This window comes from Eschrichtius robustus, chromosome 11 (genome assembly GCF_028021215.1).
Source record: "Eschrichtius robustus isolate mEscRob2 chromosome 11, mEscRob2.pri, whole genome shotgun sequence".
NCBI classification, from domain to species: Eukaryota; Metazoa; Chordata; class Mammalia; order Artiodactyla; family Eschrichtiidae; genus Eschrichtius; species Eschrichtius robustus.
Window position 1 is genome coordinate 34356581 of NC_090834.1, and position 27729 is coordinate 34384309.

At 37.3% G+C, this 27729-nt stretch overlaps 1 protein-coding gene across 1 annotated transcript in view; it reads left to right on the forward strand.

Annotated features, from left to right (window-relative positions):
- Nucleotides 1-27405, forward strand: part of TMEM123 (transmembrane protein 123) — a 78420-nt gene extending 51015 nt beyond the window's left edge. Inside the window, exons 3-5 of the mRNA XM_068555149.1 lie at nt 20653-21003; nt 22162-22315; nt 24857-27405. Coding sequence (XP_068411250.1) covers nt 20653-21003; nt 22162-22315; nt 24857-24881 — 530 coding nt within the window. The 3' untranslated portion in view covers nt 24882-27405. The remainder of the gene's footprint in view (nt 1-20652; nt 21004-22161; nt 22316-24856) is intronic.
- Nucleotides 27406-27729: the final 324 nt, after the last annotated feature.

Sequence of the window (27729 nt, forward strand, 5' to 3'; positions counted from 1 at the left end):
TCTTGCTATTGAGTTATATGACTTCTTTATATAATTTGGATACTAACTGCTTAACAGATATATGATTTGCAGATATTTTCTCCCATTCAATAGGTTGCCTTTTCATTTTGTTGATGGTTTCGTTTGCTGTGCAGAAGCATCTTAGTTTGATGTAGTCCCACTTGTTTATTTTTGCTTTTGTTGTCTCTGCTTTTGGTGTCAATCCCAAAAATCATAGCCAAGACTTATGTCAAGGACTTTACCACCTATTTTTTTTAGATGTTTTATGGTTTCAGGTCTTACATTAGGTACTATTAAGTCTTTACCCCATTTTGAATTAATGCTTTGTGTGTGGTGTAAGATAGCAGTTCAGTTTTATTCTGTTGCATATGGCTGTCCGGTTTTCCCATCTCCATTTATTGAAGAGATGGTTCTTTCCCCAATTGTATATTCTTGGCTTCTTTGTCATAAATTAATTGACCATACATGTGTGGTTTCTGGGCTGTGTGTTCTGTTCTGTTGATATATATGTCTGTTTTTATGCCAATACCATACTGTTTTGATTACTATAGCTTTGTAATTGTAGTTTAAATTTAGAAAGTGTGATGCCTCCAGCTTTGTTTTTATTTCTCAAGATTGCTTTGGCTACTTAGGGACTTTTGTGATTCCATACAAATTTTAGGATCATTTGTTCAATTTCTGTGAAAAATACCATTGGAATTTTTATAGAGATTGCATGGACTCTGTACATTGCTTTGGATGGTGTGGATATTTTAACAATGCTCTTCTAATTCGTGATCAAAGAATATTTTTCCATTTATTTGTGTCTTCTTTAATTCCTTACATCAATGTCTTATAGTTTTCAGTGTACAGGTCCATTACCTACTTGGTTAAATTTTTTCCTAGGTATTTTATTCTCTTTCATGCAATTGTAAATGGGATTGGTTTCTTAATTTCTCTTTGTGATAGTTTGTTATTAGTGTATAGAAATGCAGTAGATTTTTGTATGTTGATTTTGTATCCTGAAACTTTATTGAATTTGTTTATTAGTTCTAACAGTTTCTTTGTGGAGTCTTTAGGGTTTTCTATTTATAACACCATGTTATTTGCAAATACTGACAATTTTATTTCTTTTTCTCTAATTTGGATGCCTTTTACTTCTTTTTCTTGCCTAATTGCTCTGGCTAGGACTTCCAATACTGTGTTGAATAAAAGTGGTGAGAATGGGCATCCTTGTCTTGTTCCTGATTTTACAGGAAAAGCTTTCAGCTTTTCACTGTTGAGTATGATGTTACCTGTGGGCTTGTCATATATGGCCTCTATTATGTTGAGGTACATTCCTTCTATACCCACTTTGCAGAGAATTTTTATCATAAATGTTGAATTTTCTTAAATGCTTCTTCTGCATCTAATGAGATAATCATGGTTTTTATCCTTCATTTTGTTAACGTGGTATATAACATTGATTTGCAGATGTTGAACCATCCTTGCATCACTGGAATAAATCCCACTGAATTATGGTGTATGATTCTTTTCATGTATTGATGAATCTAGTTTGCTAATATTTTGTTAAGGATTTTTGCATCCATATTCATCAGGGGTATTGGCCTGTAATTTTCTTTTGTTGTGGCATCCTTGTCTGATTTTGGTATCAAGGTAATGCTGACCACTTAAAATTAGTTTTGAAGTCTTATCTCTTCTGCTTTTTTGGAAGAGTTTTAGGAGGATTGGTATTAATTCTTGAATATTTGGCAGAATTCACCAGTGAAGCTGTCCTGTCCTGGACTTTTGTTTGCTAGGAGGTTTGTGTTTTGTTTTGTTTTTTGTTTCTTTAGTTAGTTTTTTTTTTTTATTTTGTATTTTGTTTTATTTATTTTTTTATACAGCAGGTTCTTATTACTCATCAGTTTTATACGCATCAGTGTATACATGTCAATCCCAATCGCCCAATTCAGCACACTACCATCCCCAGCCCCCCGTGGCTTTCCCCCCTTGGTGTCCATACATTTATTCTCTACATCTGTGTCTCAACTTCTGCCCTGCAAACTGGTTCATCTGTACCATTTTTCTAGGTTTCACATACATGCATTAATATACGATACTTGTTTTTCTCTTTCTGACTTACTTCACTCTGTATGACAGTCTCTAGATCCATCCACGTCTCAACAAAGGACTCAATTTCGTTCCTTTCTATGGCTGAGTAATATTCCATTGTATATATGTACCACTTCTTCTTTATCCATTCGTCTGTAGATGGGCATTTAGGTTGCTTTCATGTCCTGGCTATTGTAAATAGTGCTGCAATGAACATTGGGGTTGCATGTGTCATTTTCAATTATGGTTTTCTCCGGGTATATGCCCAGTAGTGGAATTGCTGGATCATATGGTAATCTATTTTTAGTTTTTTTTCTTTTTTTTTTTTTTTTTTTTAGAAATTTCATGTAATGTCTGAAACATTTATATTAACATATTTCCATACATATTTCCATACAAATACAAATATAAGATTTTTAGAAATTTCATGTAATATCTGAAACATTTATATTAACATATTTCCATACAAATAACCCAATGAAAGTTTAGTATTAGTTGTTTTATTTGTTTGTTTTTTTATACTGCAGGTTCTTATGAGGCATCAATTTTATACACATCAGTGTATACATGTCAATCCCAATCGCCCAATTCAGCACACCACCATCCCCACCCCACCGCAGTTTTCCCCCCTTGGTGTCCATATGTCCATTCTCTACATCTGTGTCTCAACTTCTGCCTTGCAAACCAGCTCATCTGTACCATTTTTCTAGGTTCCACAGACATGCATTAATATACGATATTTGTTTTTCTCTTTCTGACTTACTTCATTCTGTATGACATTCTCTAGATCCATCCACGTCTCAACAAAGGACTCAATTTCGTTCCCTTTTATGGCTGAGTAATATTCCATTGTATATATGTACCACAACTTCTTTATCCATTCGTCTGTTGATGGGCATTTAGGTTGCTTCCATGACCTGGCTATTGTAAATAGTGCTGCAATGAACATTCGGGTGCATGTGTCTTTTTGAATTACGGTTTTCTCTGGGTATATGCCCAGTAGTGGGATTGCTGGGTCATATGGTAATTCTTTTTTTAGTTTTTTAAGGAACCTCCATATTGTTCTCCATAGTGGCTGTATCAATTTACATTCCCACCAACAGTGCAAGAGGGTTCCCTTTTCTCCACACCCTCTCCAGCATTTGTTGTTTGTAGATTTTCTGATGATGCCCATTCTAACAGGAGTGAGGTGATACCTCATTGTAGTTTTGATTTGCATTTCTCTAATAATTAGTGATGTTGAGCATCTTTTCATGTGCTTCGTGGCCGTCTGTATGTCTTCTTTGGAGAAATGTCTATTTAGGTCTTCTGCCCATTTTTGGATTGGGGTGTTTGTTTCTTTAATATTGAGCTGCATGAGCTGTTTATATATTTTGGAAATTAATACTTTGTCCGTTGATTCATTTGCAAATATTTTCTCCCATTCTAAGGGTTGTCTTTTCGTCTTGTTTATGGTTTCCTTTGCTGTGCAAAAGCTTTGAAGTTTCATTAGGTCCCACTTGTTTATTTTTGTTTTTATTTCCATTACTCTTGGAGGTGGATCAAAAAAGATCTTGCTGTGATTTATGTCAAAGAGTGCTCTGCCTATGTTTTCCTCTAAGAGTTTTATAGTGTCCAGTCTTATATTTAGGTCTCTAATCCATTTTGAGTTTATTTTTGTGTATGGTGTTAGGGAGTATTCTAATTTCATTCTTTTACATGTAGCTGTGCAGTTTTCCCAGCACCACTTATTGAAGAGACTGTCTTTTCTCCATTGTATATCTTTGCCTCCTTTGTCATAGATTAGTTGACCATAGGTGCGTGGGTTAATCTCTGGGCTTTCTATCTTGTTCCATTGACTATGTTCCTGTTTTTGTGCCAGTACCATATTGTCTTGATTACTGTAGCTTTGTAGTATAGTCTGAAGTCAGGGAGTCTGATTCCTCCAGCTCCATTTTTTTCCCTCAAGACTGCTTTGGTTATTTGGGGTCTTTTGTGTCTCCATACAAATCTTAAGATGATTTGTTCTAGCTCCGTAAAAAATGCCATTGGTAATTTGATAGGGATTGCATTGAACCTGTAGATTGCTTTGGGTAGTATACTCATTTTCACAATGTTGATTCTTCCAATCCAAGAACATGGTATATCTCTCCATATGTTGGTATCATCTTTAATTTCTTTCATCAGTGTCTTATAGTTTTCTGCATACAGGTCTTTTGTCTCCCTAAGTAGGTTTATTCCTAGGTATTTTATTCTTTTTGTTGCAATGGTAAATGGGAGTGTTTCCATAATTTCTCTTTCAGATTTTTCATCATTAGTGTATAGGAATGCAAGAGATTTCTGTGCATTAATTTTGTTTCCTGCAACTTTACCATATTCATTAATTAGCTCTAGCAGTTTTCTGGTGGCAGTTTTAGGATTCTCTATGTATAGTATCATGTCATCCGCAAACAGTGACAGTTTTACTTCTTCTTTTCCAATTTGTATTCTTTTTATTTCTTTTTCTTCTTTGATTGCCGTGGCTAGGAATTCCAGAACTATGTTGAATAATAGTGGTGAGAGTGGACATCCTTGTCTCGTTCCTGATCTTAGAGGAAATGCTTTCAGTTTTTCACCATTGAGAATGATGTTTGCTGTGGGTTTGTATATGGCCTTTATTATGTTGAGGTGGGTTCCCTCTATGCCCACTTTCTGGAGAGTTTTTATAGTTTTATCATAACACCTTTCTGGAGAGAGGTGTTGAATTTTGTCAAAAGCTTTTTCTGCATCTATTAGATGATCGTATGGTTTTTATTCTTCTATTTGTTAATATGATGTATCACATTAATTGATTTGCATATATTGAAGAATCCTTGCATCCCTGGGATAAATCCCACTTGATCGTGGTGTATGATCCTTTTAATGTGTTGTTGGATTCGGTTTGCTAGTATTTTGTTGAGGATTTTTGCCTCTATATTCATCAGTGATATTGGTCTGTAATTTTCTTTTTTTGTAGTGTCTTTGTCTGGTTTTGGTATCAGGGTGATGGTGGCCTCATAGAATGAGTTTGGGAGTGTTCCTTCCTCTGCAATTTTTTGGAAGAGTTTGAGAAGGATAGGTGTTAGCTCTTCTCTAAATGTTTGATAGAATTCAACTGTGAAGCCATCTGGTCCTGGACTTTTGTTTGTTGGAAGATTTTTAATCACAGTTTCAATTTCATTACTTGTGATTGGTCTGTTCATATTTTCTGCTTCTTCCTGGTTCAGTCTTGGAAGGTTATACCTTTCTAAGAATTTGTCCATTTCTTCCAGGTTGTCCATTTTATTGGCATAAAGTTGCTTGTAGTAGTCTCTTAGGATGCTTTGTATTTCTGCGGTGTCTGTTGTAACCTCTTCTTTTTCATTTCTGATTTTATTGATTTGAGTCCTCTCCCTCTTTTTCTTGATGAGTCTGGCTAATGGCTTATCAATTTTGTTTATCTTCTCAAAGAACCAACTTTTAGTTTTATTGATCTTTGCTATTGTTTTCTTTGTTTCTATTTCATTTATTTCTGCTCTGATCTTTATGATTTCTTTCCTTCTGCTAACTTTGGGTTTTGTTTGTTCTTCTTTCTCTGGTTCCTTTAAGGTTAGATTGTTTATTTGAGATTTTTCTTGTTTCTTTAGGTAGGCTTGTACAGCTATAAACTTCTCTCTTAGAACTGCTTTTCCTGCATCCCATATGTTTTGGATCATTGTGTTTTCATTGTCATTTGTCTCTAGGTATTTTTTGATTTCTTCTTTGATTTCTTCAGTGATCTCTTGGTTATTTAGTAACGTATTGTTTACCCTCCATATGTTTGTGTTTTCTATGTTTTTTTCCCTGTAATTCATTTCTAATCTCACAGCATTGTGGTGAGAAAAGATGCTTGATATGATTTCAATTTTCTTAAATTTACTGAGGCTTGATTTGTGATCCAAGATGTGATCTCTCCTGGAGAATGTTCCGTGCACACTTGAGAAGAAAGTGTAATCTGCTCTTTTTGGATAGAATGTCCTATAAATATCAATTAAATCTATCTGGTCTGTTGTGTCATTTAAAGCTTGTGTTTCCTTATTTATTTTCATTTTGGATGATCTGTCCATTGGTGTAAGTGAGGTGTTAAAGTCCCCCACTATTATTGTGTTACTGTTGATTTCCTCTTTTATAGCTGTTAGCATTTGCCTTATGTATTGAGGTGCTCCTATGTTGGGTGCATATATATTTATAATTGTTACATCTTCTTCTTGGATTGATCCCTTGATCATTATGTAGTGTCCTTCCTTGTCTCTTGTAACCTTCTTTATTTTAAAGTCTATTTTATCTGATATGAGAATTGCTACTCCAGCTCTCTTTTGATTTCCATTTACATGGAATATCTTTTTCCATCCCCTCACTTTCAGTCTGTATGTGTCCCTAGGTCTGAAGTGGGTCTCTTGTAGACAGCATATATATGGGTCTTATTTTTGCATCCATTCAGCAAGCCTGTGTCTTTTGGTTGGAGCATTTAATCCATTCACGTTTAAGGTAATTATCGATATGTATGTTCCTATGACCATTTTCTTAATTTTTTTGGGTTTGTTTTTGTAGGTTCTTTTCTTCTCTTGCGTTTCCCACTTAGAGAAGTTCCTTTAGCATTTGTTGTAGAGCTGGTTTGGTGGTGTTGAATTCTCTTAGCTTTTGCTTGTCTGTAAAGCTTTTGATTTCTCCTTCGAATCTGAATGAGATCCTTGCTGGGTAGAGTAATCTTGGTTGTAGGTTCTTCCCTTTCATCACTTTAAGTATATCATGCCAATCCCTTCTGGCTTGTAGCGTTTCTGCTGAGAAATCAGCTGTTAACCTTATGGGAGTTCCCTTGTATGTTATTTGTCATTTTTCCCTTGCTGCTTTCAATAATTTTTCTTTGTCTTTAATTTTTGCCAATTTGATTACTATGTGTCTCGGTGTGTTTCTCCTTGGATTTATCCTGTATGGGACTTGCTGCACTTCCTTGACTTGGATGGCTATTTCCTTTCCCATGTTAGGGAAGTTTTCGACTATAATCTCTTCAAATATTTTCTCTGGTCCTTTCTCTCTCTCTTCTCCATCTGAGACCCCTATAATGCGAATGTTCTTGCATTTAATGTTGTCCCAGAGGTCCCTTAGGCTGTCTTCATTTCTTTTCATTCTTTTTTCTTTATTCTGTTCTGCAGCAGTGAATTCCACCATTCTTTCTTCCAGGTCACTTATCCGTTCTTCTGCCTCAGTTATTCTGCTATTGATTCCTCCTAGTGTAGTTTTCATTTCAGTTATTGTACTGTTTATCTCTGTTTGTTTGTTCTTTATTCTTCTCAGTATTGGTTAAACATTTCTTGCATCTTCTTCATCTTTGCCTCCATTCTTTTTCCGAGGTCCTGGATCATCTTCAGTATCATTATTCTGAATTCTTTTTGTGGAAGGTTGCCTATCTCCACTTCATTTAGTTGTTTTTCTGGGGTTTTATCTTGTTTCTTCATCTGGTACATAACACTCTGCTTTTTCATCTTGTCTGTCTTTCTGTGAATGTGGTTTTTGTTCCACAGGCTGCAGGATTGTAGTTCTTCTTGCTTCTGCTGTCTGCCCTCTGATGGATGAGGCTATCTGTAGGAGGTTTTGATTACTGATTCAACCTCCTTATTGGTCTGTTCAGATTTTCTGTTTCTTCATGATTCAGTCTTGGAAGGTTTTATGTTTCTAAGAATTTATCTGTTTCCCCTAGGTTGTCCAATTTGTTTGCATATAATTGTTCATAGTAGTCTCTGAAAATTCTTTGTATTTCTGTGGTATCTATTGTGATGTCACCTCTTTCAATTCTGACTTTAGCTGGAAGTTTGTCCATTTTTTGTTTATCTTCTCAACGAGGTGGCTCTTGATTTCATTGATCTTTTCTATTGTCGTTTTAGTCTCTATTTCATTTTTCTACTCTGATCTTTGTTATTTTAATTCTTCTACTAACTTTGAGTTTCGTTTGTTTTTTTTCTAGTTTGTTTAGTGTAAGGTTAGATTGTTTATGTGAGATTTTTCTTGTTTCCTGACGTCGACATTTATAGCTGTGCACTTCCCTGTTAGAATTACTTTTGCTGCATCTCATAAGTTTTGGTATGCTGTATTTACATTTTCATTAGTCTTAAGGTATTTTTTGTTTCCTCTTTGATTTCTTCTTTGACCCATTGGTTGTTCAGTAACATGTTGTTTAATTTCCACATATTTGTGCATTTTCCAGTTTTCTTCTTGTAATTGAATTCTAGTTTCCTACCATTGTGGCTGGAAAAGATGCTTGATATTATTTTAGTCTTCTTAACTTTGTTAAGACTTGTTTTCTGGCCTAATATATGATCTATCCTGGAGAATATTCCATGTGCACTTGAGAAGATTGTGCATTCTGTTGCTTCTTGGTTGAAATGTTCTGTATATATCTGTTAAGTCTCTATGTTCTAACATGTCATTTAAGGCCAATGTTTCCTTATTGATTTTCTGTCTGGATGATGTATCCATTGATGTAAGTGGGGTATTAAAGTCCCTCATTGTTATTGTATTGCTGTCTTTTCCTCCCTGTACGTCTGTTAATATTTGCTTTATATATTTAGGTGCTCCTATGTTGGGTGCATAAATATTTACAAATATTTTCTTATTTGTTCGACACCTTTATGTGATGCCCTTCTTTGTCTCTTATTAATATCTTTGTTTTAAAGTTTATTTTGTCTGATGTAAGTATAGCTACCCCAGCTTTCTTTGTTTCCGTTTGCAGGGAATATATTTCTCTATCCCCTCTCTTTCGGTCTCTGTGTCCTTGTATCTGAAGTGAGTCTCCTGTAGGCAACATATAGATGGGTGGGTTTTTTTAATCCAGTCTGTATCTTTCAATGGGAAAATTTAGCCCATTGACATTTAAAGTAATTGTTGATAGGTATGGACTTACTTCCATTTTGTTAATTGTTTTCTGGCTGTTTTGCAGGTCCTGTATTCCTTTCTTCTTCTCTTGTTCTCTTCTTTTGTGGTTTGATGACATACTTTAGTGGTATGCTTAGATTCCTTTATGTTTTGTGTATCTACTATAGGTGTTTTTCTTTGTGGTTACCATGAAGCTTACATATAAGAACTTATTTATAACAGTCTGTGTTAAGCTGGTAACAACTTAAATTTAAATAGGTTCTAAAGCTTTACAGTTTTGCTCTCCCCACCCCCACGTTTTGTTTTTGATGTCACATTTACATCTTTTTCTCTTGTGTATTCTTCAACTAATTATTATAATTATAGTTATTTTTATTAGTTTTGTGTTTTAATCTCCATACTAGCTCTATAAGTGATTAACTTACCACCTTTACATTAGATTATTCTGAATTTTACCTTTACTAGTGATACTTATTCTTTAATATGTTCTCTGTTACTGATTAGCACCTTCTTGTTTCAGCTTAAAGAAGTGCCTTTAACATTTCTTATAAGGCCAGTTTAGTGGTGAACTCCTTTAGCTTTTGCTTTTCTGGAAAAACTCTTTATCTCTCCTTCAATTCTGAATGCTAACTTTGCCAGATTGAGTATTCTTGGTTGACAGTTTTTCCTCTAAGCACTTTGAATATATTGTGCCACTCCCTTCTGGCCTGCAAAGTTTCTGCTGAAAAATCTGTTAGTTTTATGAGGATTCCCTTATATGGAATAGGTTGGGGTTTTTTCTTGCTGCTTTTAAGATTTTCTCCTTGTCTTTATCTTTTGACACATTAATTATAATGTGTCTTGGTGTGGGTCTTTCTGGGTTCATCTTATTTGGAACTCTCTGGGTTTCCTGGATCTGGATATCAGTCCCTCCCCAGGTTGGGGAAGTTTTCAGCCATTATTTTCTTTCAATAAATTTTCTGCCCCTTTCTCTCTTATTTTCCTGGGACCCTTATAATGTGAATGTTGGTCTGCTTGATGTTGTCCTATAAGTCCCTCAAAGTATCTTCAATTTTTTTTCCACTCTGTTTCCTTTTTGCTGCTTTGATTGGGAGAGTTCCACTGTCCTGTCCTTGAGTTCACTGATCCTTTCTCCTGCTTTATCTAGTCTACTGTTGAGCCCCTTTAGTGTATTTTTCAGTTATTGTATTCTTCAGCTCTGTGACTTCTTTTGATACTTTCTTATATTTTCCCTTTATTGAATTCTGACTGTATTCATTCATTCTTCTCCCAAATACGGTGAGAATCTTTATGACAGTTATTTTGAACTCTTTATCAGGTAAATTACTTATTTTTGTTTCATTAAAGTCTTTTTCTGATGTTTTATCTTGTTCTTTCCTGTGGAACATATTTCTCTGTTTCTTCATTTTCCTTGATTCTCTGCGTTGGTTTTTATGCATTAGATAAAACAGCCACCTTGCCCAGACTTGAAGGAGTGAGTCCATGTAGGAGGTGAACCTTATTGTTCAATCCTGCCCTAGCTCTTGGTTGTCTCTCAAACTTTTTTGATTGTTAAGTAGTCTATTTTGTTTTTAATGGATGCTAGTAGCTGAGGGTATGCCAAGACCTGTCAGTGTAGGAGAGGATCTCAGTCAGCACCTAGACCAAGCCTGATTGGAAGCTAAACCCTCAGATAACAGCTTTCAAAGTATGCAAATATATACAGTTCTCTGGGACCACAAACATAAGTCCCACTGGCAGCTAGAGCCAGGTGATCTGGAGGTTTCCCCTGGGCAGCATCACAAAATTGGTGCCTCAGAAAAGTGTACAGCCTCCTTTTCTGAAGATCCCAGAGACCTGGAATGAGGCAAAGGGAGAGTGCAAAGATGGTGTCCCCTGGCCTCCATTCCCTGAGAGCACCTTTGCAGGCCTCTAAAAGTGTGCCAAACCCAAAGCCTGCCCCTCAGGCCAAAGCTCCTGGACAAGCAAATAGGCCTCTCAGAAAGATCTGCTATCTGCACAGTTCTCTGGGGATGGCAGCCAGCCAAGAACTACCTTTGCATTTGTTACAGTCCCGTGGGACCTAGGAACACAAGCCCCCCTGGCCTCCAGAGCCAGGCAATCAAGTGAATCCCCTGGCAGTGGGGGGCGTGGGGGCGCAGCCACAGAAAACAGGGTACCAGACACATGTACAAGTCCACTCCAGGATACACTGGTGCTCTGGAGTGTGGCAGAGGGAGAACATGAAGATAGCACCGCCCCCCCGCCAGGTCTCTGGAAAGGATTGTGGTCAGCCCTTAGATGTGTGTTTAATTAGAAGCCTGCCCCTCAGGCCTAGACGATAAGATAATAGGCCTCTTTCACAGAAAGGCTGAGCTCCTGAGTCTGTTGCCTCTTGCTGAGCCCTGGGGGGTGGTAGCTGGTTGAGAGCTCTTTCTCTGTTGGTTACAGGCCTATGGAACTTGGGAGCATATACTCTGCTGGCCACCAGAACCAGTCATTCTAAAGGTATCCCCTGGCAGCAGCCACAAAAATTGGGGCACCAGAGGTGGGCATAGGCTCCTTTCTGGGAGATACTGGTGAGCTGGAGTGAGGGAGAGCACAAAGATGGTGCCCGCCAGCCTCTGTCCCTAGAGGGTACTCCAGTAGGCCCTTAGACATGTGTTAGATTAGATTCCTTCTGCTCATACCAAACTTCAAGATTAGCAAATGAGCCTCTTTCACGTAAAGTCTGGGTGCCTCTCAATTGACTGCCTCTGAGCTGGTCCTTGGGGTGGGTGAGTCTGAAGATGAGTGCCCTTTACGAGCCATTTCTCAGTTGGCTATGGCCTTGGGGGGTCTCATGGACATGGCACCATTGGTTTTCAAAGCTAGGTGTTTAGAGGGCTCACCTCTCAGGTGCAAGTCTTAAAAGTCGGGTGCCTGATGTGGGGTTCAAACCTTTCACTCCTCAGGGAGAAGCCACGGGTTTTGAATTCCCTTCTGATTGTGTGTCACTGCACCAGGTTGGGGGCAGGAGCGGGTTGCAGAGTTTATGGCGAGATTGTGTCAGCCTCTCCTACCTGCCTCAATGTTGGTTTTTTCTCATTTGCCCGATGTGTAGGAGTTACTCAGCCAGTTTTGGGGTGTCTTTTTTCCCAGAGGAAATTGTTGTGTAATTGGGTGTAGATTCAGTGTGTCTATGGGAAGAGGTGAGTTTAGGATCTTCCCATGTCACCGTCATGAACCAGAACCACTCGTCCCCTTTTTGCTGATTAGTAATTGTATAGTATGTTTCTTTCCCATACCTTCACTTTCAATACTTTTCAGCTTTTTGGAATCTTAATTTTAAGATATATTGCTTATGAACAGTTCATAGTTTTTCTATCCAGTTGATAATCTTTGTCTTTTACGTGGCCTGTTTTGTACATTTAATATAACTTCAATGTAATTTCTGGGCTGCGCCAGGAACAGTAGTAGGATTTCGCCAGGTAAAGAATGGGTGGGAAGCATCCCAGGCAGAGGAAGTAATATAACAAAGCAACAGAAATAAAGAAGTAAACTGCATAGGGAAAGCTGAGTAAATCTGCTGGGGCAGAAAAGAGTAGCAGAAGATTAGGCAGCAGAGGAGACCGTGCCCTTGTCATCATGGTGAAGAGATAGCTTTTGGCCTTCCCTCCTTGCATAGTGTGGAGCACATGCTAGAAGTGATCGAGTTCTTCCAAAACTGTGCCTGGCACTTCTGTAGAGTAAAATGAAAATACAAGATGTAGTTCTTGCAATTAATAACCAACTAATTCCATTAAAAAGGTAAGATAACACAATTAAGAGTCCAGAAAAAGGCAAAATAAGGAGATAAATAATAAAATAAAGTTAAGAATAAAGGAGATACCTGGGAAGGATTGCATCTTTCTTCTGTCTGCAGAGCCTCCTAGCGTTGTTCTTGGCACTGAGAAGGTATTGGGTTGGCCAAAAAGTTCGTTCCAGTTTTTCTGTGACATCTTAGGGGAAAACCTGAATGAACTTTTTGGCCAGCCCAATACTAAATGCTGGGAGGAGTGAGAAGCCAGGCTGACTGGAATGTGTTGGGGAAGAATAGCAGATAGAGTGAATTCTATTCTGTGGAGAGTGAAGATTGCCAGGATGAGAGGCTGGGAAGGTTTGGAGCAGGAACAGAGGAAAAATAATGTCAGCTTGCCTGATGCCCTTGTGAATGTGATTCTTGCCTTATTTATTTATTTATTTTTTTTAATTAGCCAGGGTTACCAATTGTGGGCTGGGTCTGTGGTAATGGAATAGAATGGGCAAGACCTATGGCAATACCATAACAAAGCCTGGATATTGTCTACACAGCCCCGGCCAGCTCAGCCTTGGCTGAGTTGGGTTCTGACTGCCTTGAAAAGCCATGCTTCTTTTCTGACCCCCTCTTGCTCAGCTGCTTTCCGTACAGCTCTGGGAATGCACGGGATCGCCCTTCAGAATGAATTTCCTTAAACAAGCCTGGACTGTGTCTCAATTTTTAGTTCTCACTGTCCTTAAGACAGATAATTGCCTTGACTGAAAATGCCTCTTTTAGCTCCTGCCAGAGTTTATATTAAAAGATTTAGGTAGAGTGATGATAGTGTAACAAAATGTGGAAACAGAATTTATTACAGATATACTATAACTTATTTAAAACACCCCAGTTGTTATTTTTCTGTGTTCATATATATATAGAGAGAGAGAGAGAGGTTTTTTTCCTTTTTTGGAATTTTAATTTTTGAATTTAGAAGTTTAGGAAAGTGTATTTGATTTTCAGAAAATGGACAGCTCTTTATGATGATACATTTTTTTAAAGCCCAATTTTCTCTTAGATTGTTTTAAATCTAGATTTTTCTTGATTTTTTTAAAAGATAACTTTTTAAGATTTTTTTTCTAACTATATTTTTCAGTTCTGTGGATTTTTGGTCCTCAGGTAATTTGAATTCAAGGAGAATTTTCATAATGAATCTACTGACTTTGTACAATGAGGAAAGGCCCCTTTGCTTTCTAAATAATGAGTACTTCTGGGATTACACTGATACTTAGATTCTCTATAGCAGGGGTCCCCAACCCCCAGGCCACAGACCAGTACCAGTCCGTGGCCTGTTAGGAACTGGGCCGCACAGCAGGAGGTGAGCAGCGCGCAAGTGACCAAAGCTTCATCTGTATTTACAACCGCTCCCCATTGCTAGCATTACCACCTGAGCTCCGCCTCCTGTCAGGTCAGCAGCGGCATTAGATTCTCATAGGAGCTTGAACCCTGCTGTGAACTGCGCATGCAAGAGATCTAGGTTGTGCGCTCCTTATGGGAATCTAATGCCTGATGATCTGAGATGGAGCTGAGGCGGTGTTGCTAGCACTGGAGAGTGGCTGCAGATACAGATTATCATTAGCAGAGAGGTTTGACTGCACAGAGATCATAATAAATCATTTGCTTGCAGACTCATATCAAAACCCTATCAGCAGACTTCCCTAGTGGCTCAGTGGTTAAGAATCTGCCTGCCAATGCAGGGGACATGAGTTTGATCCCTGGTCTGGGAAGTTCCCACATGCCGTGGAGCAACTAAGCCCATGCACCACAACTACTGAAGCCCGCGCACCTAGAGCCCGTGCTCCGCAACAAAGAGAAGCTACCACAATGAGAAGCCCACGTACCACAACGAAAAGTAGCCCCCGCTTGCCGCAGCTAGAGAAAGCCCACGCACAGCAATGAAGACCCAATGCAGCCAATAAATAAATAAATAAATAAAATTTTTAAAAGCCCTATCAGTGAGTGGCAAGTGAAAACAAGCTCAGGGCTCCCACAGATTCTGCGTTATGGTGAGTTGTATAATTATTTCATTATATATTATAACGTAATAATAGAAATAAAGTGCACAATAAATGAAATGTGCTTGAATCATCCTGAAACCATCCCCACCCCCATCCGTGGAAAAGTTGTCTTCCATGAAACCGGTCCCTGGTGTCAAAAAGGTTGGGGACCACTGCTCTATGGGAAAGAGGTTCTCAAGGTTCTCAGTGTTTAAAAATATTCCAAGAGACACACACAAGACTAGTACTAGCTGCAGACTGTACTTAGAATCATAGAACCCTCAAAATGAGTCTGTGGCACCAGAAATTTATGATCCATGATCTTAAATAGCTCTGTATTTTTGACAACTATAATAGGAAATGAAAAGCTACTACTATCCCATTTTTAAATAACTGAGATTTTTTTTTTAAATGAATGTGAATTTTCAACTCTGGTTTAAGTGTGTATCTGATACCCCAAAGAAAACAAATCGTCACCCTTAACTTTGAAATATTTAGGTTAAAGGACAAAAATGGCACTTAGTTTGGGGCTCAAGGTTATAGGAGTAAAGAAAGTTATTTCAACACAACATAGTTATACAAAGATACTTGGAATAAATCCAGACTTTGAAGAGGATGAGTACTTTTACTTGGTACTAGGAAAAAACAGGCTGCTTCATAGTGTCCTTGGTCTTGCTGTAATAAGAAGGTGGCCAGCTGGTGTTAATAGAAAAAGGCCTGGAACATCACTTTTTTCTTCTTGGATATTTATATCAATGAACTGAAAATACCTTTAAGAGCATCCTCTTCGATGTGCTGTTATTCAGATGGCAGTGGTGATAATCATGGAAGTAGATCTGACTGACTACTCCTCAGCCTCCTATAAGGGAACTGTGTAGTGCAGCTCCGTAGGAGAGGTATATTCTGTAAAACAAATGCTGAGATACAGAGTAACCATTCATTGAGCAGGTCCTCCATAGGAGGCACTGTGCTAAGTGCTCAATACAAATTATGTCAGTTATTTCTCCCAAACCCTTGTGATATCCCTTTTTATAGATGAGGAAGGAGACTGAATCTCAGAGAGGTTAAGTAACTTGTCTAAGGTAACCCAGCAAGTAAATGGCTGAGCTGATCCAGAGCTTGAGCTCGTTCCCACCATGCCTGAAAAATATCACCAGCACTTGGTAAAGAGAAGAGCTCAGTACATGGAAGTGCGAATTCTGTCATAGAAAAATTGTGCTCCAGGGATAGTTCTCTTATTACAGAACAGGAACGGAGTGCTGATTGGACTGTCTTGAGTATTTTTGCAGCAGTGACAAAACATCAATTCATCCCCATTTGTACTTTCTCTGTCTTGTCCCTTTTGTGCCTGAACATGGCAGTTGCTGGGACGGAGGGTGCACAGGTACTCTTACTACAGCCCTTCACTTTGTCTTCCTGTGATTATGTTAGTTGAAACCAAGAGTTAGGGTCAAGAAATTTTTATAGCTCTGAAATCTGTAGGTGATCTTAGGTTTCATTTAAGAAGTTTTGAGAGTGGTTTGACAATACCGAATGACTTAATGCATCTCACAGTGATTAGTTTCAAGGATCTGTGAAAGGAACAAGCTCAGCACTGCCACTGGCGAGTGCCGTGGCACAGCTGCCTGAAGACACGTTTTGTTAGCAGTGAAAGACCTGTGGTCCTGAGTGCATTAGTTTGCTAGGGCTGCCACACAAAGGACCACTAACTAGGTAGTGTAAACAGCAGAGATGTATCGTCAGATTGTCGACAGGGTTACTGCCCCCTGAGAAAGGATCTGTCCCGTGCCTCTCGCCTCGTTTCTGCTGTTTTGCTGGCAATCTTTGGCTTTCCTTGGCCTGTTGGAAGCCTCACCATGATCTCTGCCTTCATCTTCACATGGTGCTCCTCCCATATGTCTGTCTGCCTCCAAATTTCCCATTTTATAAGGACACCAGGTATTTAAGGCTCATCTTCATAACCTCATTTTAACTTCATTATAATCCTCTGTAAAGATCCTGTCTCCAAATAAGGTCACAGCCTAAACTACTGGGGGTTAGGGCTTCAACATATGAATTTTAGGGGGACACATAACACTAAATAAGTGTTAACAACTGTGTGCCACATACACCCCTTCCCGCAGCTCCACTTGCATTAGCTGAGGTGTTATCGATAGTACGTAGGTCCAGTTTATTGAGTGAGTTGTATTTAGTAAGGTGTCTCTCCTTTTCAGAATAATACCAAAATAAATAAAACTCTACAATGATTGGAATTTCTCCCTCTGCCAGCCTGGGACTGCTTTGGGTTTGGAACCGACAGTGGGGAATTTGACACTGTCGGCTTCCTTCCTTGCACTGCCTTTCTCCCCCTCGCTTCTCCTGGTTTTTACCCTTCCAGGATCAGGCCTAAAGGGGCTTAAGGGGAAAAGCCAGCTGGGATGTTTGCATCTGGCGAAGGCGCCCCCTGGGTGGCGGATGTGGTTCTCTTTGGTAGATTCCAGGGAGACCCTACAGCTGGGGCTTCCCCCTTCAGCTCCCCTGATGCAGTAGGGCCTCCCCTCCAGCTGACCCTCTCACTACACACCCTTGGCCCCTAGCTTTTGGTGTTCCACTTCTCTGCTGGTTATCTTCATCCCTCTGCGCAGAACTCTCTGGGGAGGCTATCTTTTAAGGCAGCCAGCCCCATGCTGGCTATGTTCCATGGGGCCTGGTTTGGTCCTTGGGAAACACGCACCTTTGCTGTCAGTGGAAATAAGAGTCTACTCCCAGCGCAGCCTTTTTTTTTTTTTAATTAATTTATTGATTTATTTATTTATTTTTGGCTGTGTTGGGTCTTCGTTTCTGTGCGAGGGCTTTCTCCAGTTGCAGCGAGCGGGGGCCACTCTTCATCGTGGTGCGTTGGCCTCTCACTGTCGTGGCCTCTCTCGTTGCGGAGCACAGGCTCCAGACGCGCAGGCTCAGTAGTTGTGGCTCACGGGCCCAGCCGCTCCGTGGCATGTGGGATCTTCCCAGACCAGGGCTCGAACCCGTGTCCCCTGCATTGGCAGGCAGACTCTCAACCACTGCGCCACCAGGGAAGCCCCCAGCGCAGCCTTTTAAACTCTGCTGACAGGTAGAGACAGCTCAGCCATAGCCTGTCGCCTTTAGAGTTACTTTTCAGGCTTGAGTCAAATCTTGGTCTTTGTCGCTTCAAGTCCAGGAGATTCTGGGCCTGCTTCTTCAGGTGATTCCCTCCGCTTAGTTTGAGGTGAGGGGTTGCGTTCTCCTCTTTTCCTCTGTGGGCAGAGGTGGCGGGGGACACAGAGCACACTTGACACTCTCCAGCAACATACCCTCTTTGGGCCTTTATAACTTGTTTTGTTTTGATTTGATGTTTTTGTACTGTTTTTGATTGAGATATAATTGACATATAACATTATATTAGTTTTAGGTGTACAACATAATGATTTATATATTGCAAAATGATCACCACAATAAGTAACATCTATCATAATATATAATAATGTATATAACATAGAACATCTATTTCGTCATATTTAGTTACAAAATTTTATTTCTTATGATGAGAACTTTCAAGATCTATTCTCTTAAAAACTTTCAAATATACAATACAGTATTATTAACTGTAGTCACCATGTGCTGTACATTACCTCCCCATGACTTATTTATTTTATAACTAGAAGTTTGTACCTTTTGACCACCTTCACTCATGTCACCTACCCTCCACGCCTTTACAACTTCTGCTTCTCAGAGGCAGGGGGAGACTGACTGGCTAAAACAGCAAAGTCAGATAGGGCTAAACCCTTTCCAAACCCTGCATGGAGGCTCTGTTCTTCTGACATCTCTGCAGGCATTCACTGAGCCACGCCCTGGAGGGCACTGGTCAGTAGCTGAACAGTTAAGGGAGAAGGAAGACACCCAGACGTCCATGGTGGGATGGTCTCATTTGCAGAGGAGCACAAATGACCGTTTACTTATATATATACTTATATACAGACAAGGGGTTTGAGTCACGGAATGTGAGTTCTGACCTTGAAGAGAGCATCCTTGCATTGCAGTTATCACAATTAAACATCATGAAACACACCTTAACATAAAACTTATTGGCCTGTTTTGTCAATTTATAGAAAACTTTAGCTGCTTAGGGGTTTCTGTAACACATTTGGATTTTCTTAGTGAAGAACCAACCTGTCACAGCTCCCTGTTTTTGCCCATGTGACTTCATACAGTATCTCTGAAGAATATCTTATTATGGCAGGGAGAAGAGAGTAGGCTGTGTGTCTGTGTGGAATCCAAAAGCAGCATTGTGTTCGTTGTTTTACTCTGCAAAGATCATTCTGTTCTAAAGATATGATATAAATGATGGTTCTTTGCTGTATTTAATTTCATTATAATAGAATTCATTCACTACATTAAAATAATAGGTGATTATTTCAATGCTAAAGTATATTATATGTCTATAGAGCATTCAGAATTGAATAATAAAAAATTAGTTCAAGTTCATAGCATTCTACTTGAATAATTATGATTTATTCACCTATATAATACAAAAGTACTGATTCCTTTGGTCTTTTTAAAAAATTAGGTAATACTCAGTGGAAGAGATCACACAATAAAGACCCAAAGTTCACAAAATGTGATAGGAATTTAAAGAGTAAAAGCAGACGGGCAGATAAGCACTATTAAAACCAGCCTGTAAAATTGAAAATAAATATTTGAATTCTTTGAATAAAAAGTCCAGAATAATTGTGAAAGGGTGATAATGCATGAAGTAATCACTTTTGGTGTGTGACAGCAGCAGTGGGACAGAGAACCTGAAGGCCTTGTGCTGCTGTCACTGGGGGAAAGGAGAAGGCAAGCCCGGTGGGTAATTCTTTCCACTTTAGTTCTTGGCCATAAAGAGTAAAATGGGAGTATATAGGCAACATAACAAACCACTAAACCTGCAAGTAAACTTTGAGACTAGGAAACAAACACAGAAATAAATTACATCCTATTAATAGGGCAAAGAGAGATTTTTCATTCCTTAGATAGTATATACTAAATTATAATAACTAAAGTATCTTTAGTTGTAAACATCAGTTGGGTTGTGGTGTTACAATGAAGATAGAGTATGAAAGAATATTGTTAAGACAGAAAGGTTTGCTTTTGGTCATAGGGCATTTTGTACATATATAGATATTTAGTATTTATCTTGGGTCATAGCACTTATTTATTTATTTATTTCCAATTGTTTGTTTTAAATTAATACCAGTGATTCTCCTTTACAAAATTGGCTTTTGCATTTTTAAAACTTTCAGAAATAATTTTAGAAATACCTTCCCAATGACAGAAAATTATCACCAGTATGAGATTTCCAACTAGCCACGTTCTGTGATGTTGTTTCACTTCCTAATGCACCACGGGAAGCTGGTTTTACTCTTATGAAGAGTATCTCACTCATGCTCACATCCTACTCGGGGGTTAGAAGCATGCAGCTACTGTTTGTCCTCAAAGCTTTTTGGAAGAATGTGGCAGAGAAACCTTAAACTTTAAAAACCCTTTTTATATCCATTGGTTTAATAATCCATTCAACTAATATTTGTGACATGAAGCATGGAATATTCAGACACAGAGATGGTTAAGACACTGTCCCTGTATCAAAAGAACTCAGTCTTCTGGGTTGAGTTTCTTTTTTTCCCATACGTTCACAAAAATTTCTTACTTTACGTAAATCCAGGCTTGGTTCCTGTTGAATATTTTACTATTTTGAGACATTTTATGGCTTCTTGCTCTGTAGTGCAAAGTATTAATAAACTAAGTATCTTTCATGATGCTGTGTTTGTTAGACCTTTTTCTTTATGTGTGACCACGAAAGTCAGTGAAGTGGGAGCTTAATTATCTAAGTCATAGCTCTGGCTTTAATGTTTCTTCATATTCTTGCAGCCTCACAGGAGCTTTTCAACCATACAAGTGAATCTTCCAACTTCAGTGTGAAATCATCAAAAACTCCAGTTTCCCCAGTCTCAAAGATGACAGCTACCACCTCGAAACCCATAGCAAAACCATCAACAACTGCAGTTGCCTCAGTCTCAAATAGTGGGACAGCCGCCACCTCAAAACCCATAGCAACGTCTAAAATGATAACACCAGAGGTCTCAACAAATATGACTTCCACCACCTTAAGGTCTACACCCAAAATAACAAGTGTTTCACAAAATACATCCCAGATATCAACATCCACAATGACCACAACCCACAATAGTTCAGTGACGTCTGTTTCTTCATCAGTAACAAGTATGTATAAAAATGGACCTATTTTTCCTATGCTGAAAAAATAGTTGTTAAAATGCCACATTTATATCATTCCATTCTGCAAAAATGTAGAAATTTAGACAATTATTTCTCATTTCCTAAATAAATTAGTTGTAGAGATCAGGAAAAGAGTCAGTTGACTTAGTAACTATCTTGTCCCTTTAAAAAAAATTAGCTTCCAACTTAACCATGCCAAATAATGACTGTATGAGATCCATCTGTAAATAAATAATTTATCCTAACATGGGATTTTATTTTGCATGGTTTGAAAACTTGTCATACCTTTAACTCTTTGAACCTCGTTCTAGAAAGGAATTAGGCAGGCTCAGTCTCCATGATTTCTAAACCTAAATCATGTAGAACTTTGGTTTTAATTTACTTGTGCCATAAAGATAGTTTTTAATGGTATTAGATATAGTCACATATGTAGTATTAGTCTCAGCACTCTTTATTTTTTTGCATTTGTTTAAAATATAATGCCTGTGAAACCATGAATTCAAAAACCTTAAGATTCTCTTTTAAGTTATCCAAAGTTGAAGTTCTGTTTAAAAGCTAATGATTACATTTATCAGAACAAATAGCAGACTTCATGGTTTCTTTTATGTGTTTTTATATACTTCTATTCCAAATAGTTTATTTTCTTTATTACTACAATGTATGTATTGAAATCAACTTTAATGTCTCAAGGGCTCTTGACTCCATAAAATTAAAGTAGTTAAAATTCCCAATTTATTCAAAAGGAGAAATTTCAATTAGAAACATTTACTCAAATTGGATCCAGTTTCAAGATTTCAGCTGTTACCCAGACCTGTTTTGTTTAAGGCATGAACTCTTAAGAAAATTCATAAAAGAATTAACCAAATCTTGCTGCCTCTGAGGTTTTGGTAGACTATCCAAGCCCAGTCTCACCTTAAGATCTTGGGGTTATAGGCACTGGGGGTTTAAGGGATGTGTTGGATCAAGTGAAGAAAACTAGAACCAGGCGGTCACTAGACACAAAATCAGCTGGAGAGCACCTTGATGTGCTTAAGATTCCCCCTTGTCCCCAGATCAGCATTCTTACATAGAAATTCAGAATGTTTTAGCTTATTACAATATGTTTAAAAAGCACTAAAGCCTTATTTTTTTGTTTTCTTCTAGTCACAGCAACTATTATTTCTAAGGAAAATAAAGGATCAAAATTTGATACTGGCAGCTTTGTTGGTGGTATTGTATTAACACTGGGAGTTTTATCTTTTCTTTACATTGGATGCAAAATGTATTATTCAAGAAGAGGCATTCGGTATAGAACCATGTAAGTTTTGATTGGCCAGGACTTTTTTATTATTATTAATTCTGTATTTCTGTATTTAAATATCATGACAAAATATCAGAGAGTAGAGCCAGTGTTCATCTCAGGGATTAATAATTTATAGATTTATGAGTTATATTTCCATTAATCCTCTATGCCCAAAGCAAATTGTTTATGTACAAGCTTGTGATTATAATTATTTGCAAATGCAAATGGATATACCTATAAACATGATTGTATTTTATTAGTGTCATACTTTTTTTTTTTTTTTTTTACCAGAGACCCAAGTTTAGTCAGTCCTTTCCATTTGCTTATACATCTAATTGCAAGAAATACCATTATCAGTTCTCCTGAGGCTGTTGACCTAGTGTTACTGACAAACACAAGACACACTAAAATAACATCCTCGATAAAAACGTGATTTTTTGCTTTCTGTGACAAAGAAAATAAAGAAATTCTTCTGACAGCCTCATTTTCCCTGATACTGAGTTGTTAGTATAATATACATTATCAGTTAATCTGTAGTAAAACTGTCTTTTCAGGTGAGCTTTATCAACAAGTCCCCAACAACAATGTCATTCTATAGGTCTGATGGTTTTTGGAGGTATCATCTCCCAATTTTTGTTATTCCAACAAAGTCCTTTTGGTTTTTTCTTTTGAGCCTTATATGTACAAGAGTGAATCCATTCTTTTGATTGTTAATGTATATATAAAATAAATACCATAGAATAGATGACCATTTTCCAAAATTTGTTTAAGTTGTCATATGCATATGTGTCCCACACAGAGTTTCCATGTCAGAAACACTTGGGAAATACTAATTGAGCAAAATAAAATAGAATAGGTTACTTTACTATAAGAATACTGTAAGCCTTTGATATGTTGATGTACATTATGAATTTTTAGGAGGAGAATATAGTATGAAAATATGTCTCAAATTTTTCATTGAACTAAGAAAACCAGACTTTAAAAAAGTATATTTGAATTGGAAGTTACCTTCCACATACAGTATCCATCATATCGAACTTACCTTAAAAGCGCATCAAGGTGGTGTTTTGTCAGATTACAAGCACATTCAGAAACATTCATTCTTTTCTCTTTTAGATCAACCCGTAAAAGAAAAAAATACATGAAGGAAACTGACTAAACAGAGTTGACTCTAAAAATGCTTTAAAATTTGAAATATTTTTTAAAACCACTGTGTTTCTAGAAATACTTATCATCTGTTTTCTTGGTAAATTTCACCAGTTAAACAGAAGGCACATTTTGATTATAGTAAATTTAGTGCAACTCCTTTTTTATAATATCAATATTTATTGATATACTTGAGGCTATAAAATATTGAAGGAATTAAATTTAAATGTGCTGTTTTCATTTTAAAGTGCCTTAACTACGAAGTATATAATTTTAGCTTTATGGACTTTTTCCTCACGTATACATGACCACATAATGCTGCATGCCCTGTGGAGGACATCAGAGTCCAGAATCCCCATAAGTGTAAGGACAGATCTGTGTGGCATGTAAGGAAGGCAGTGTGACTCTAACAGGAGTCTTATTCATATCAGAACCAGTAGATGGTGAAAACACCATATTTAGTTGAGTCTAAGTACACATTTTTGTTTTTGTGTATTTCCACATTTTAACACCTCTGAAATGGATGTATCTTACAGTCTATGGGATGAGAAAGCATTGTGTTGTAGTTTAATAGGCCATGTTTTTCTTAGTGCTACATTTTTTAAAGAGTGCCTTTTAAAGCCAGTAGTTCCTTTGAAGTTATAAATAATGACATTCCATAAGTAAGGACTTAATAATTGTCCCATTAAGGAACCTGAGACCTTCTATATCTAGTAATTATTAGCATTTCTAGTTTTCATTTATTGGATAATAACACTGATTATAGTGTTAGCTCCTGTGTTTCTTAGAGTTGCATGGAGAGACAGTGGAGTGAAGTGGTAAGAGATGGGGTTTGGGGCAGACAGACTTAATTTTGATTCTGGTTCTACTGTTGACTAGCAGGGTGCCTACCCATGTTTATATAAATGATGTAGCACAGTGTACAGTGGTCAAGATGAGAGGTCACATGCTTGCTTAGCTTCTGATCTTCTGTGAAATGGAATTGACTGATTAAAGAAATAACATTTTATATATATATTTTAAGTGCCCTCTCTCTGCTTAGGGCTACTGTGATGATTAAATGAGATATGGATGTAAAGTCTGTAGCATAACACCTGGCACATAGAAGATGCTCAAGAAATGATCGTTGTTTTGGTTGTTTTCTTTTTTGAAGAGGGTTACAATAGCTAATTGATGAAAAGTCACACAGCCACTGCAGAGATTTGAGCGTAAGTCCATTTCGCAACCTGAATACACTGCTTGAATCCTTAACCAATACAGTATACCAGGTATTTTTTCTTAAGAAACTTTACACAAAGCAATGACAGTTTTGATTCTGAAGCTTGAAATTTATTACTTAAAAATATGAACTATAAGTAGTTTGATACAAATACAAAACATAAAGTAATTTTAACTTTTGATATATTACAGCGATGAACATGATGCCATCATTTAAGGGACTCCAAGGATCAATGGAAAGAAGATTGATACAACCCTATCAATTAATTTTGATTTATTATTACTTTAGAACAGTATTCTCTTCTTGAAAATAGCATAAACAGGCCATGAATATAATATACAATGTATTATATAAATATGTAAAGATTCCTCATGATTGCTAAAGGTAAAAAGGGTTTGATTTGGGTTTTTAAATGAACATACGTAGCATACAGTTAATGCAATGGTTATAATATTCACTTTTAGAAAATATATAGTAACACAAGTCTTGTCCCATTTTTTTGTGGCATTGGTCGCATAGGGCCAGTAATTGGAAAGTATCATCAGTGAAGGGTATGATGCCATGTGGTCATACAAATAAGGAGCTTGTCTCGGCACTCAGGATTTTGATGTCTTTGTTGGTCACACAAAGAACCTCAGTGCTATTAAGAGCTGGATATATCCTAATTACCATTGCCACATAGCAGAAATTATATGAATAAGCCAAGTCTTAAGCATAATTTTAGTTAAAGTGTCTCTTCAGACACTTATTTGGTTTAGAAACAAAACGCATGCCCTCCCCCACCAAAAAAAAAAAAAAAAGTCAAATAAAACTAGAAACAATACGTGGGCTTACCCCTGTTAGAGAGCCATTGGAGAGCCTGTATTTTTAATAACTTCTTTTGCGCTTTCAATGGCAGTTGATGTAATTGCCTTTTTTTTTCCCTCTGTAATTTCAGTAAATTGCAATGTTTAACATAATAATGTTTTAAAGACTTAGTTATTAGTGTTAAATGATAAGTTAGATTATTTGCTACTGTGAGAATACTGTCACCACTGGAAATTGCTTTACTTCATGTTCAGCTGTTAATCTTATATTTAGTGAATATTTTTAACAGATGTAGAACTGCTTTCAATGTCTAGAAATGGTTAACGTAATGTAAACACACCTAGCCTTAAAAAAAAAAGACTCATATGATTTCCAAAGCAACATTTAGAACTCTCTTTAGTCCAAACGACAGATGAATGCTGTTTATCAGGCCAGGGATTGTGGGGCCCCCTCAGGCTACTAAACCTACAGGATGAGATTGCCACATTTTCTTGCACTGTCAATGTTACTCAAAGATTTGGGGAAACAGCATTTTTATACTAAGACACCAATGTACTTTGGAATAAATTCGTGCGGAGTTTTTAAGACAGAAAAGTTCCTGCTTCCTTATTTGGGTCCTCTTCCTCCCGTGCTGACGAGGGGAGGCACGTTCAGATGTACCATGTTAATGGAGAGGAAGCACGCAATATTGAGGGACACCATTATCAGCCAGCATATTTTGGAGTGTTTTCAGCTTTACAGTTTATATTCCAGCACTCAAAACTCAGGGTCAAGTTTTGACAAAAGAGGTATTTAGTCATACTGTGTACTAAGATATTGCTTCTTCTATCTTAGATGGTCACAGTAAATCACACCAATGTCTGACAGTCCAAAAATGAGCTAAGAAGTCCTAAAAAATATGTCCCTACATTTAATAGGAATTAAATGTAACTTTTGTGATCAGCTTTTGGTTTGCAGAGAATCAAGAATTCTGATATAAAAGGATCATTTCTACTCACTGTGCATTATGGTCAATTGATGTGATGAAAATGAATAATAAAAATTATCCAGAATATGGATATGACAGGATGGATGGATGTGACACGTGGAATGTGGAAGAAATATTAGGAAACACATGTGTTCGCATTAGTTTGAAAAAAGACGTGGGCTGATAAGTTGTATGTTACTAACTTAGCCATAACTGGTCTTTTAAACACTGCTTCATTTCTTTGCAAAATATACTAAAGATACGTTTTATAGTAATGGGGGCTTTCTAAACTTAATTTGTCTCCTGCATTCTTGATATTTCAGTACTTTAAGTCAGTCAGAACTTTGTAGACAGGACTGAGCTTTTCTTGAATACTTGTTTCTTAGCACTTTGAAAAATATAAAACCACTTTTTAAGTACTAAATGTCATTATTTGCCTTTAAAGTTTCCTGTGCTTTAGGTTCGAAATATTTTAGTTATGTCTTTTTTCTGTATATAAGTTGTATAATTTGTTACTTTCAAATATCAGTACTTCAATGCAATCAGGTGTTGGGGGTTTTTGGTTTTTTGTTTTGTTTTTGTTTTTTGGTTATCTGCAGAAATTGAGGGAAACAGCTATATAAACCAGTATTTCCCTTTGGAGCACATTTCCTAAGCGTAAATTTATCTTCCTCATTATGTTTACTTCAGCAAATGTTCAGTTTTATTTGCATTCTTTGAGAATGTATTTACTTGAAGATAAAAGCAATTCAGATTTATGTATAAATATTAGGTAGAATTCAACCTGTGATTTTAAAATTTCCTTGGATAATCCATAGAATGAATAATTCAAATACAGATAATGAGAGCTGGCAGTATATTACAGTGATAATTTTGTATTTTTCAGGAAAATAATGTAAAGCAAATTTCTGTTACTTTTTTTTCTTTTTATTACAATGAGCAACTTTTGGCATTTTTTTGTTACTGAGATCTATTTTTAGAATAAAATTTTGTTCTTTAAGAGTAGTATGTGGTTTTGCTTCATTTTATCAAACTCAAGAGAAATTAACAAATAGAAAATGCCCAGAGTAAAAAGGCAGACTGTGGGGGCTAAACTGACACTGTAAGTGTGGTTGCCTGGTTCAGCAGCAGCGGGAACATCACCTGGAAACTTGTTAAAAGTGCAAACTCTTGAGTCCCATCCCAAACCTACTGAATCACAAACTCTGGGGTGGAGCCCAGCAGTGTTTTAGCAATCCTATCAGGTTATTCTGATGAACACCAGAGTGTGAGAGGCACTACTCAAAGGAT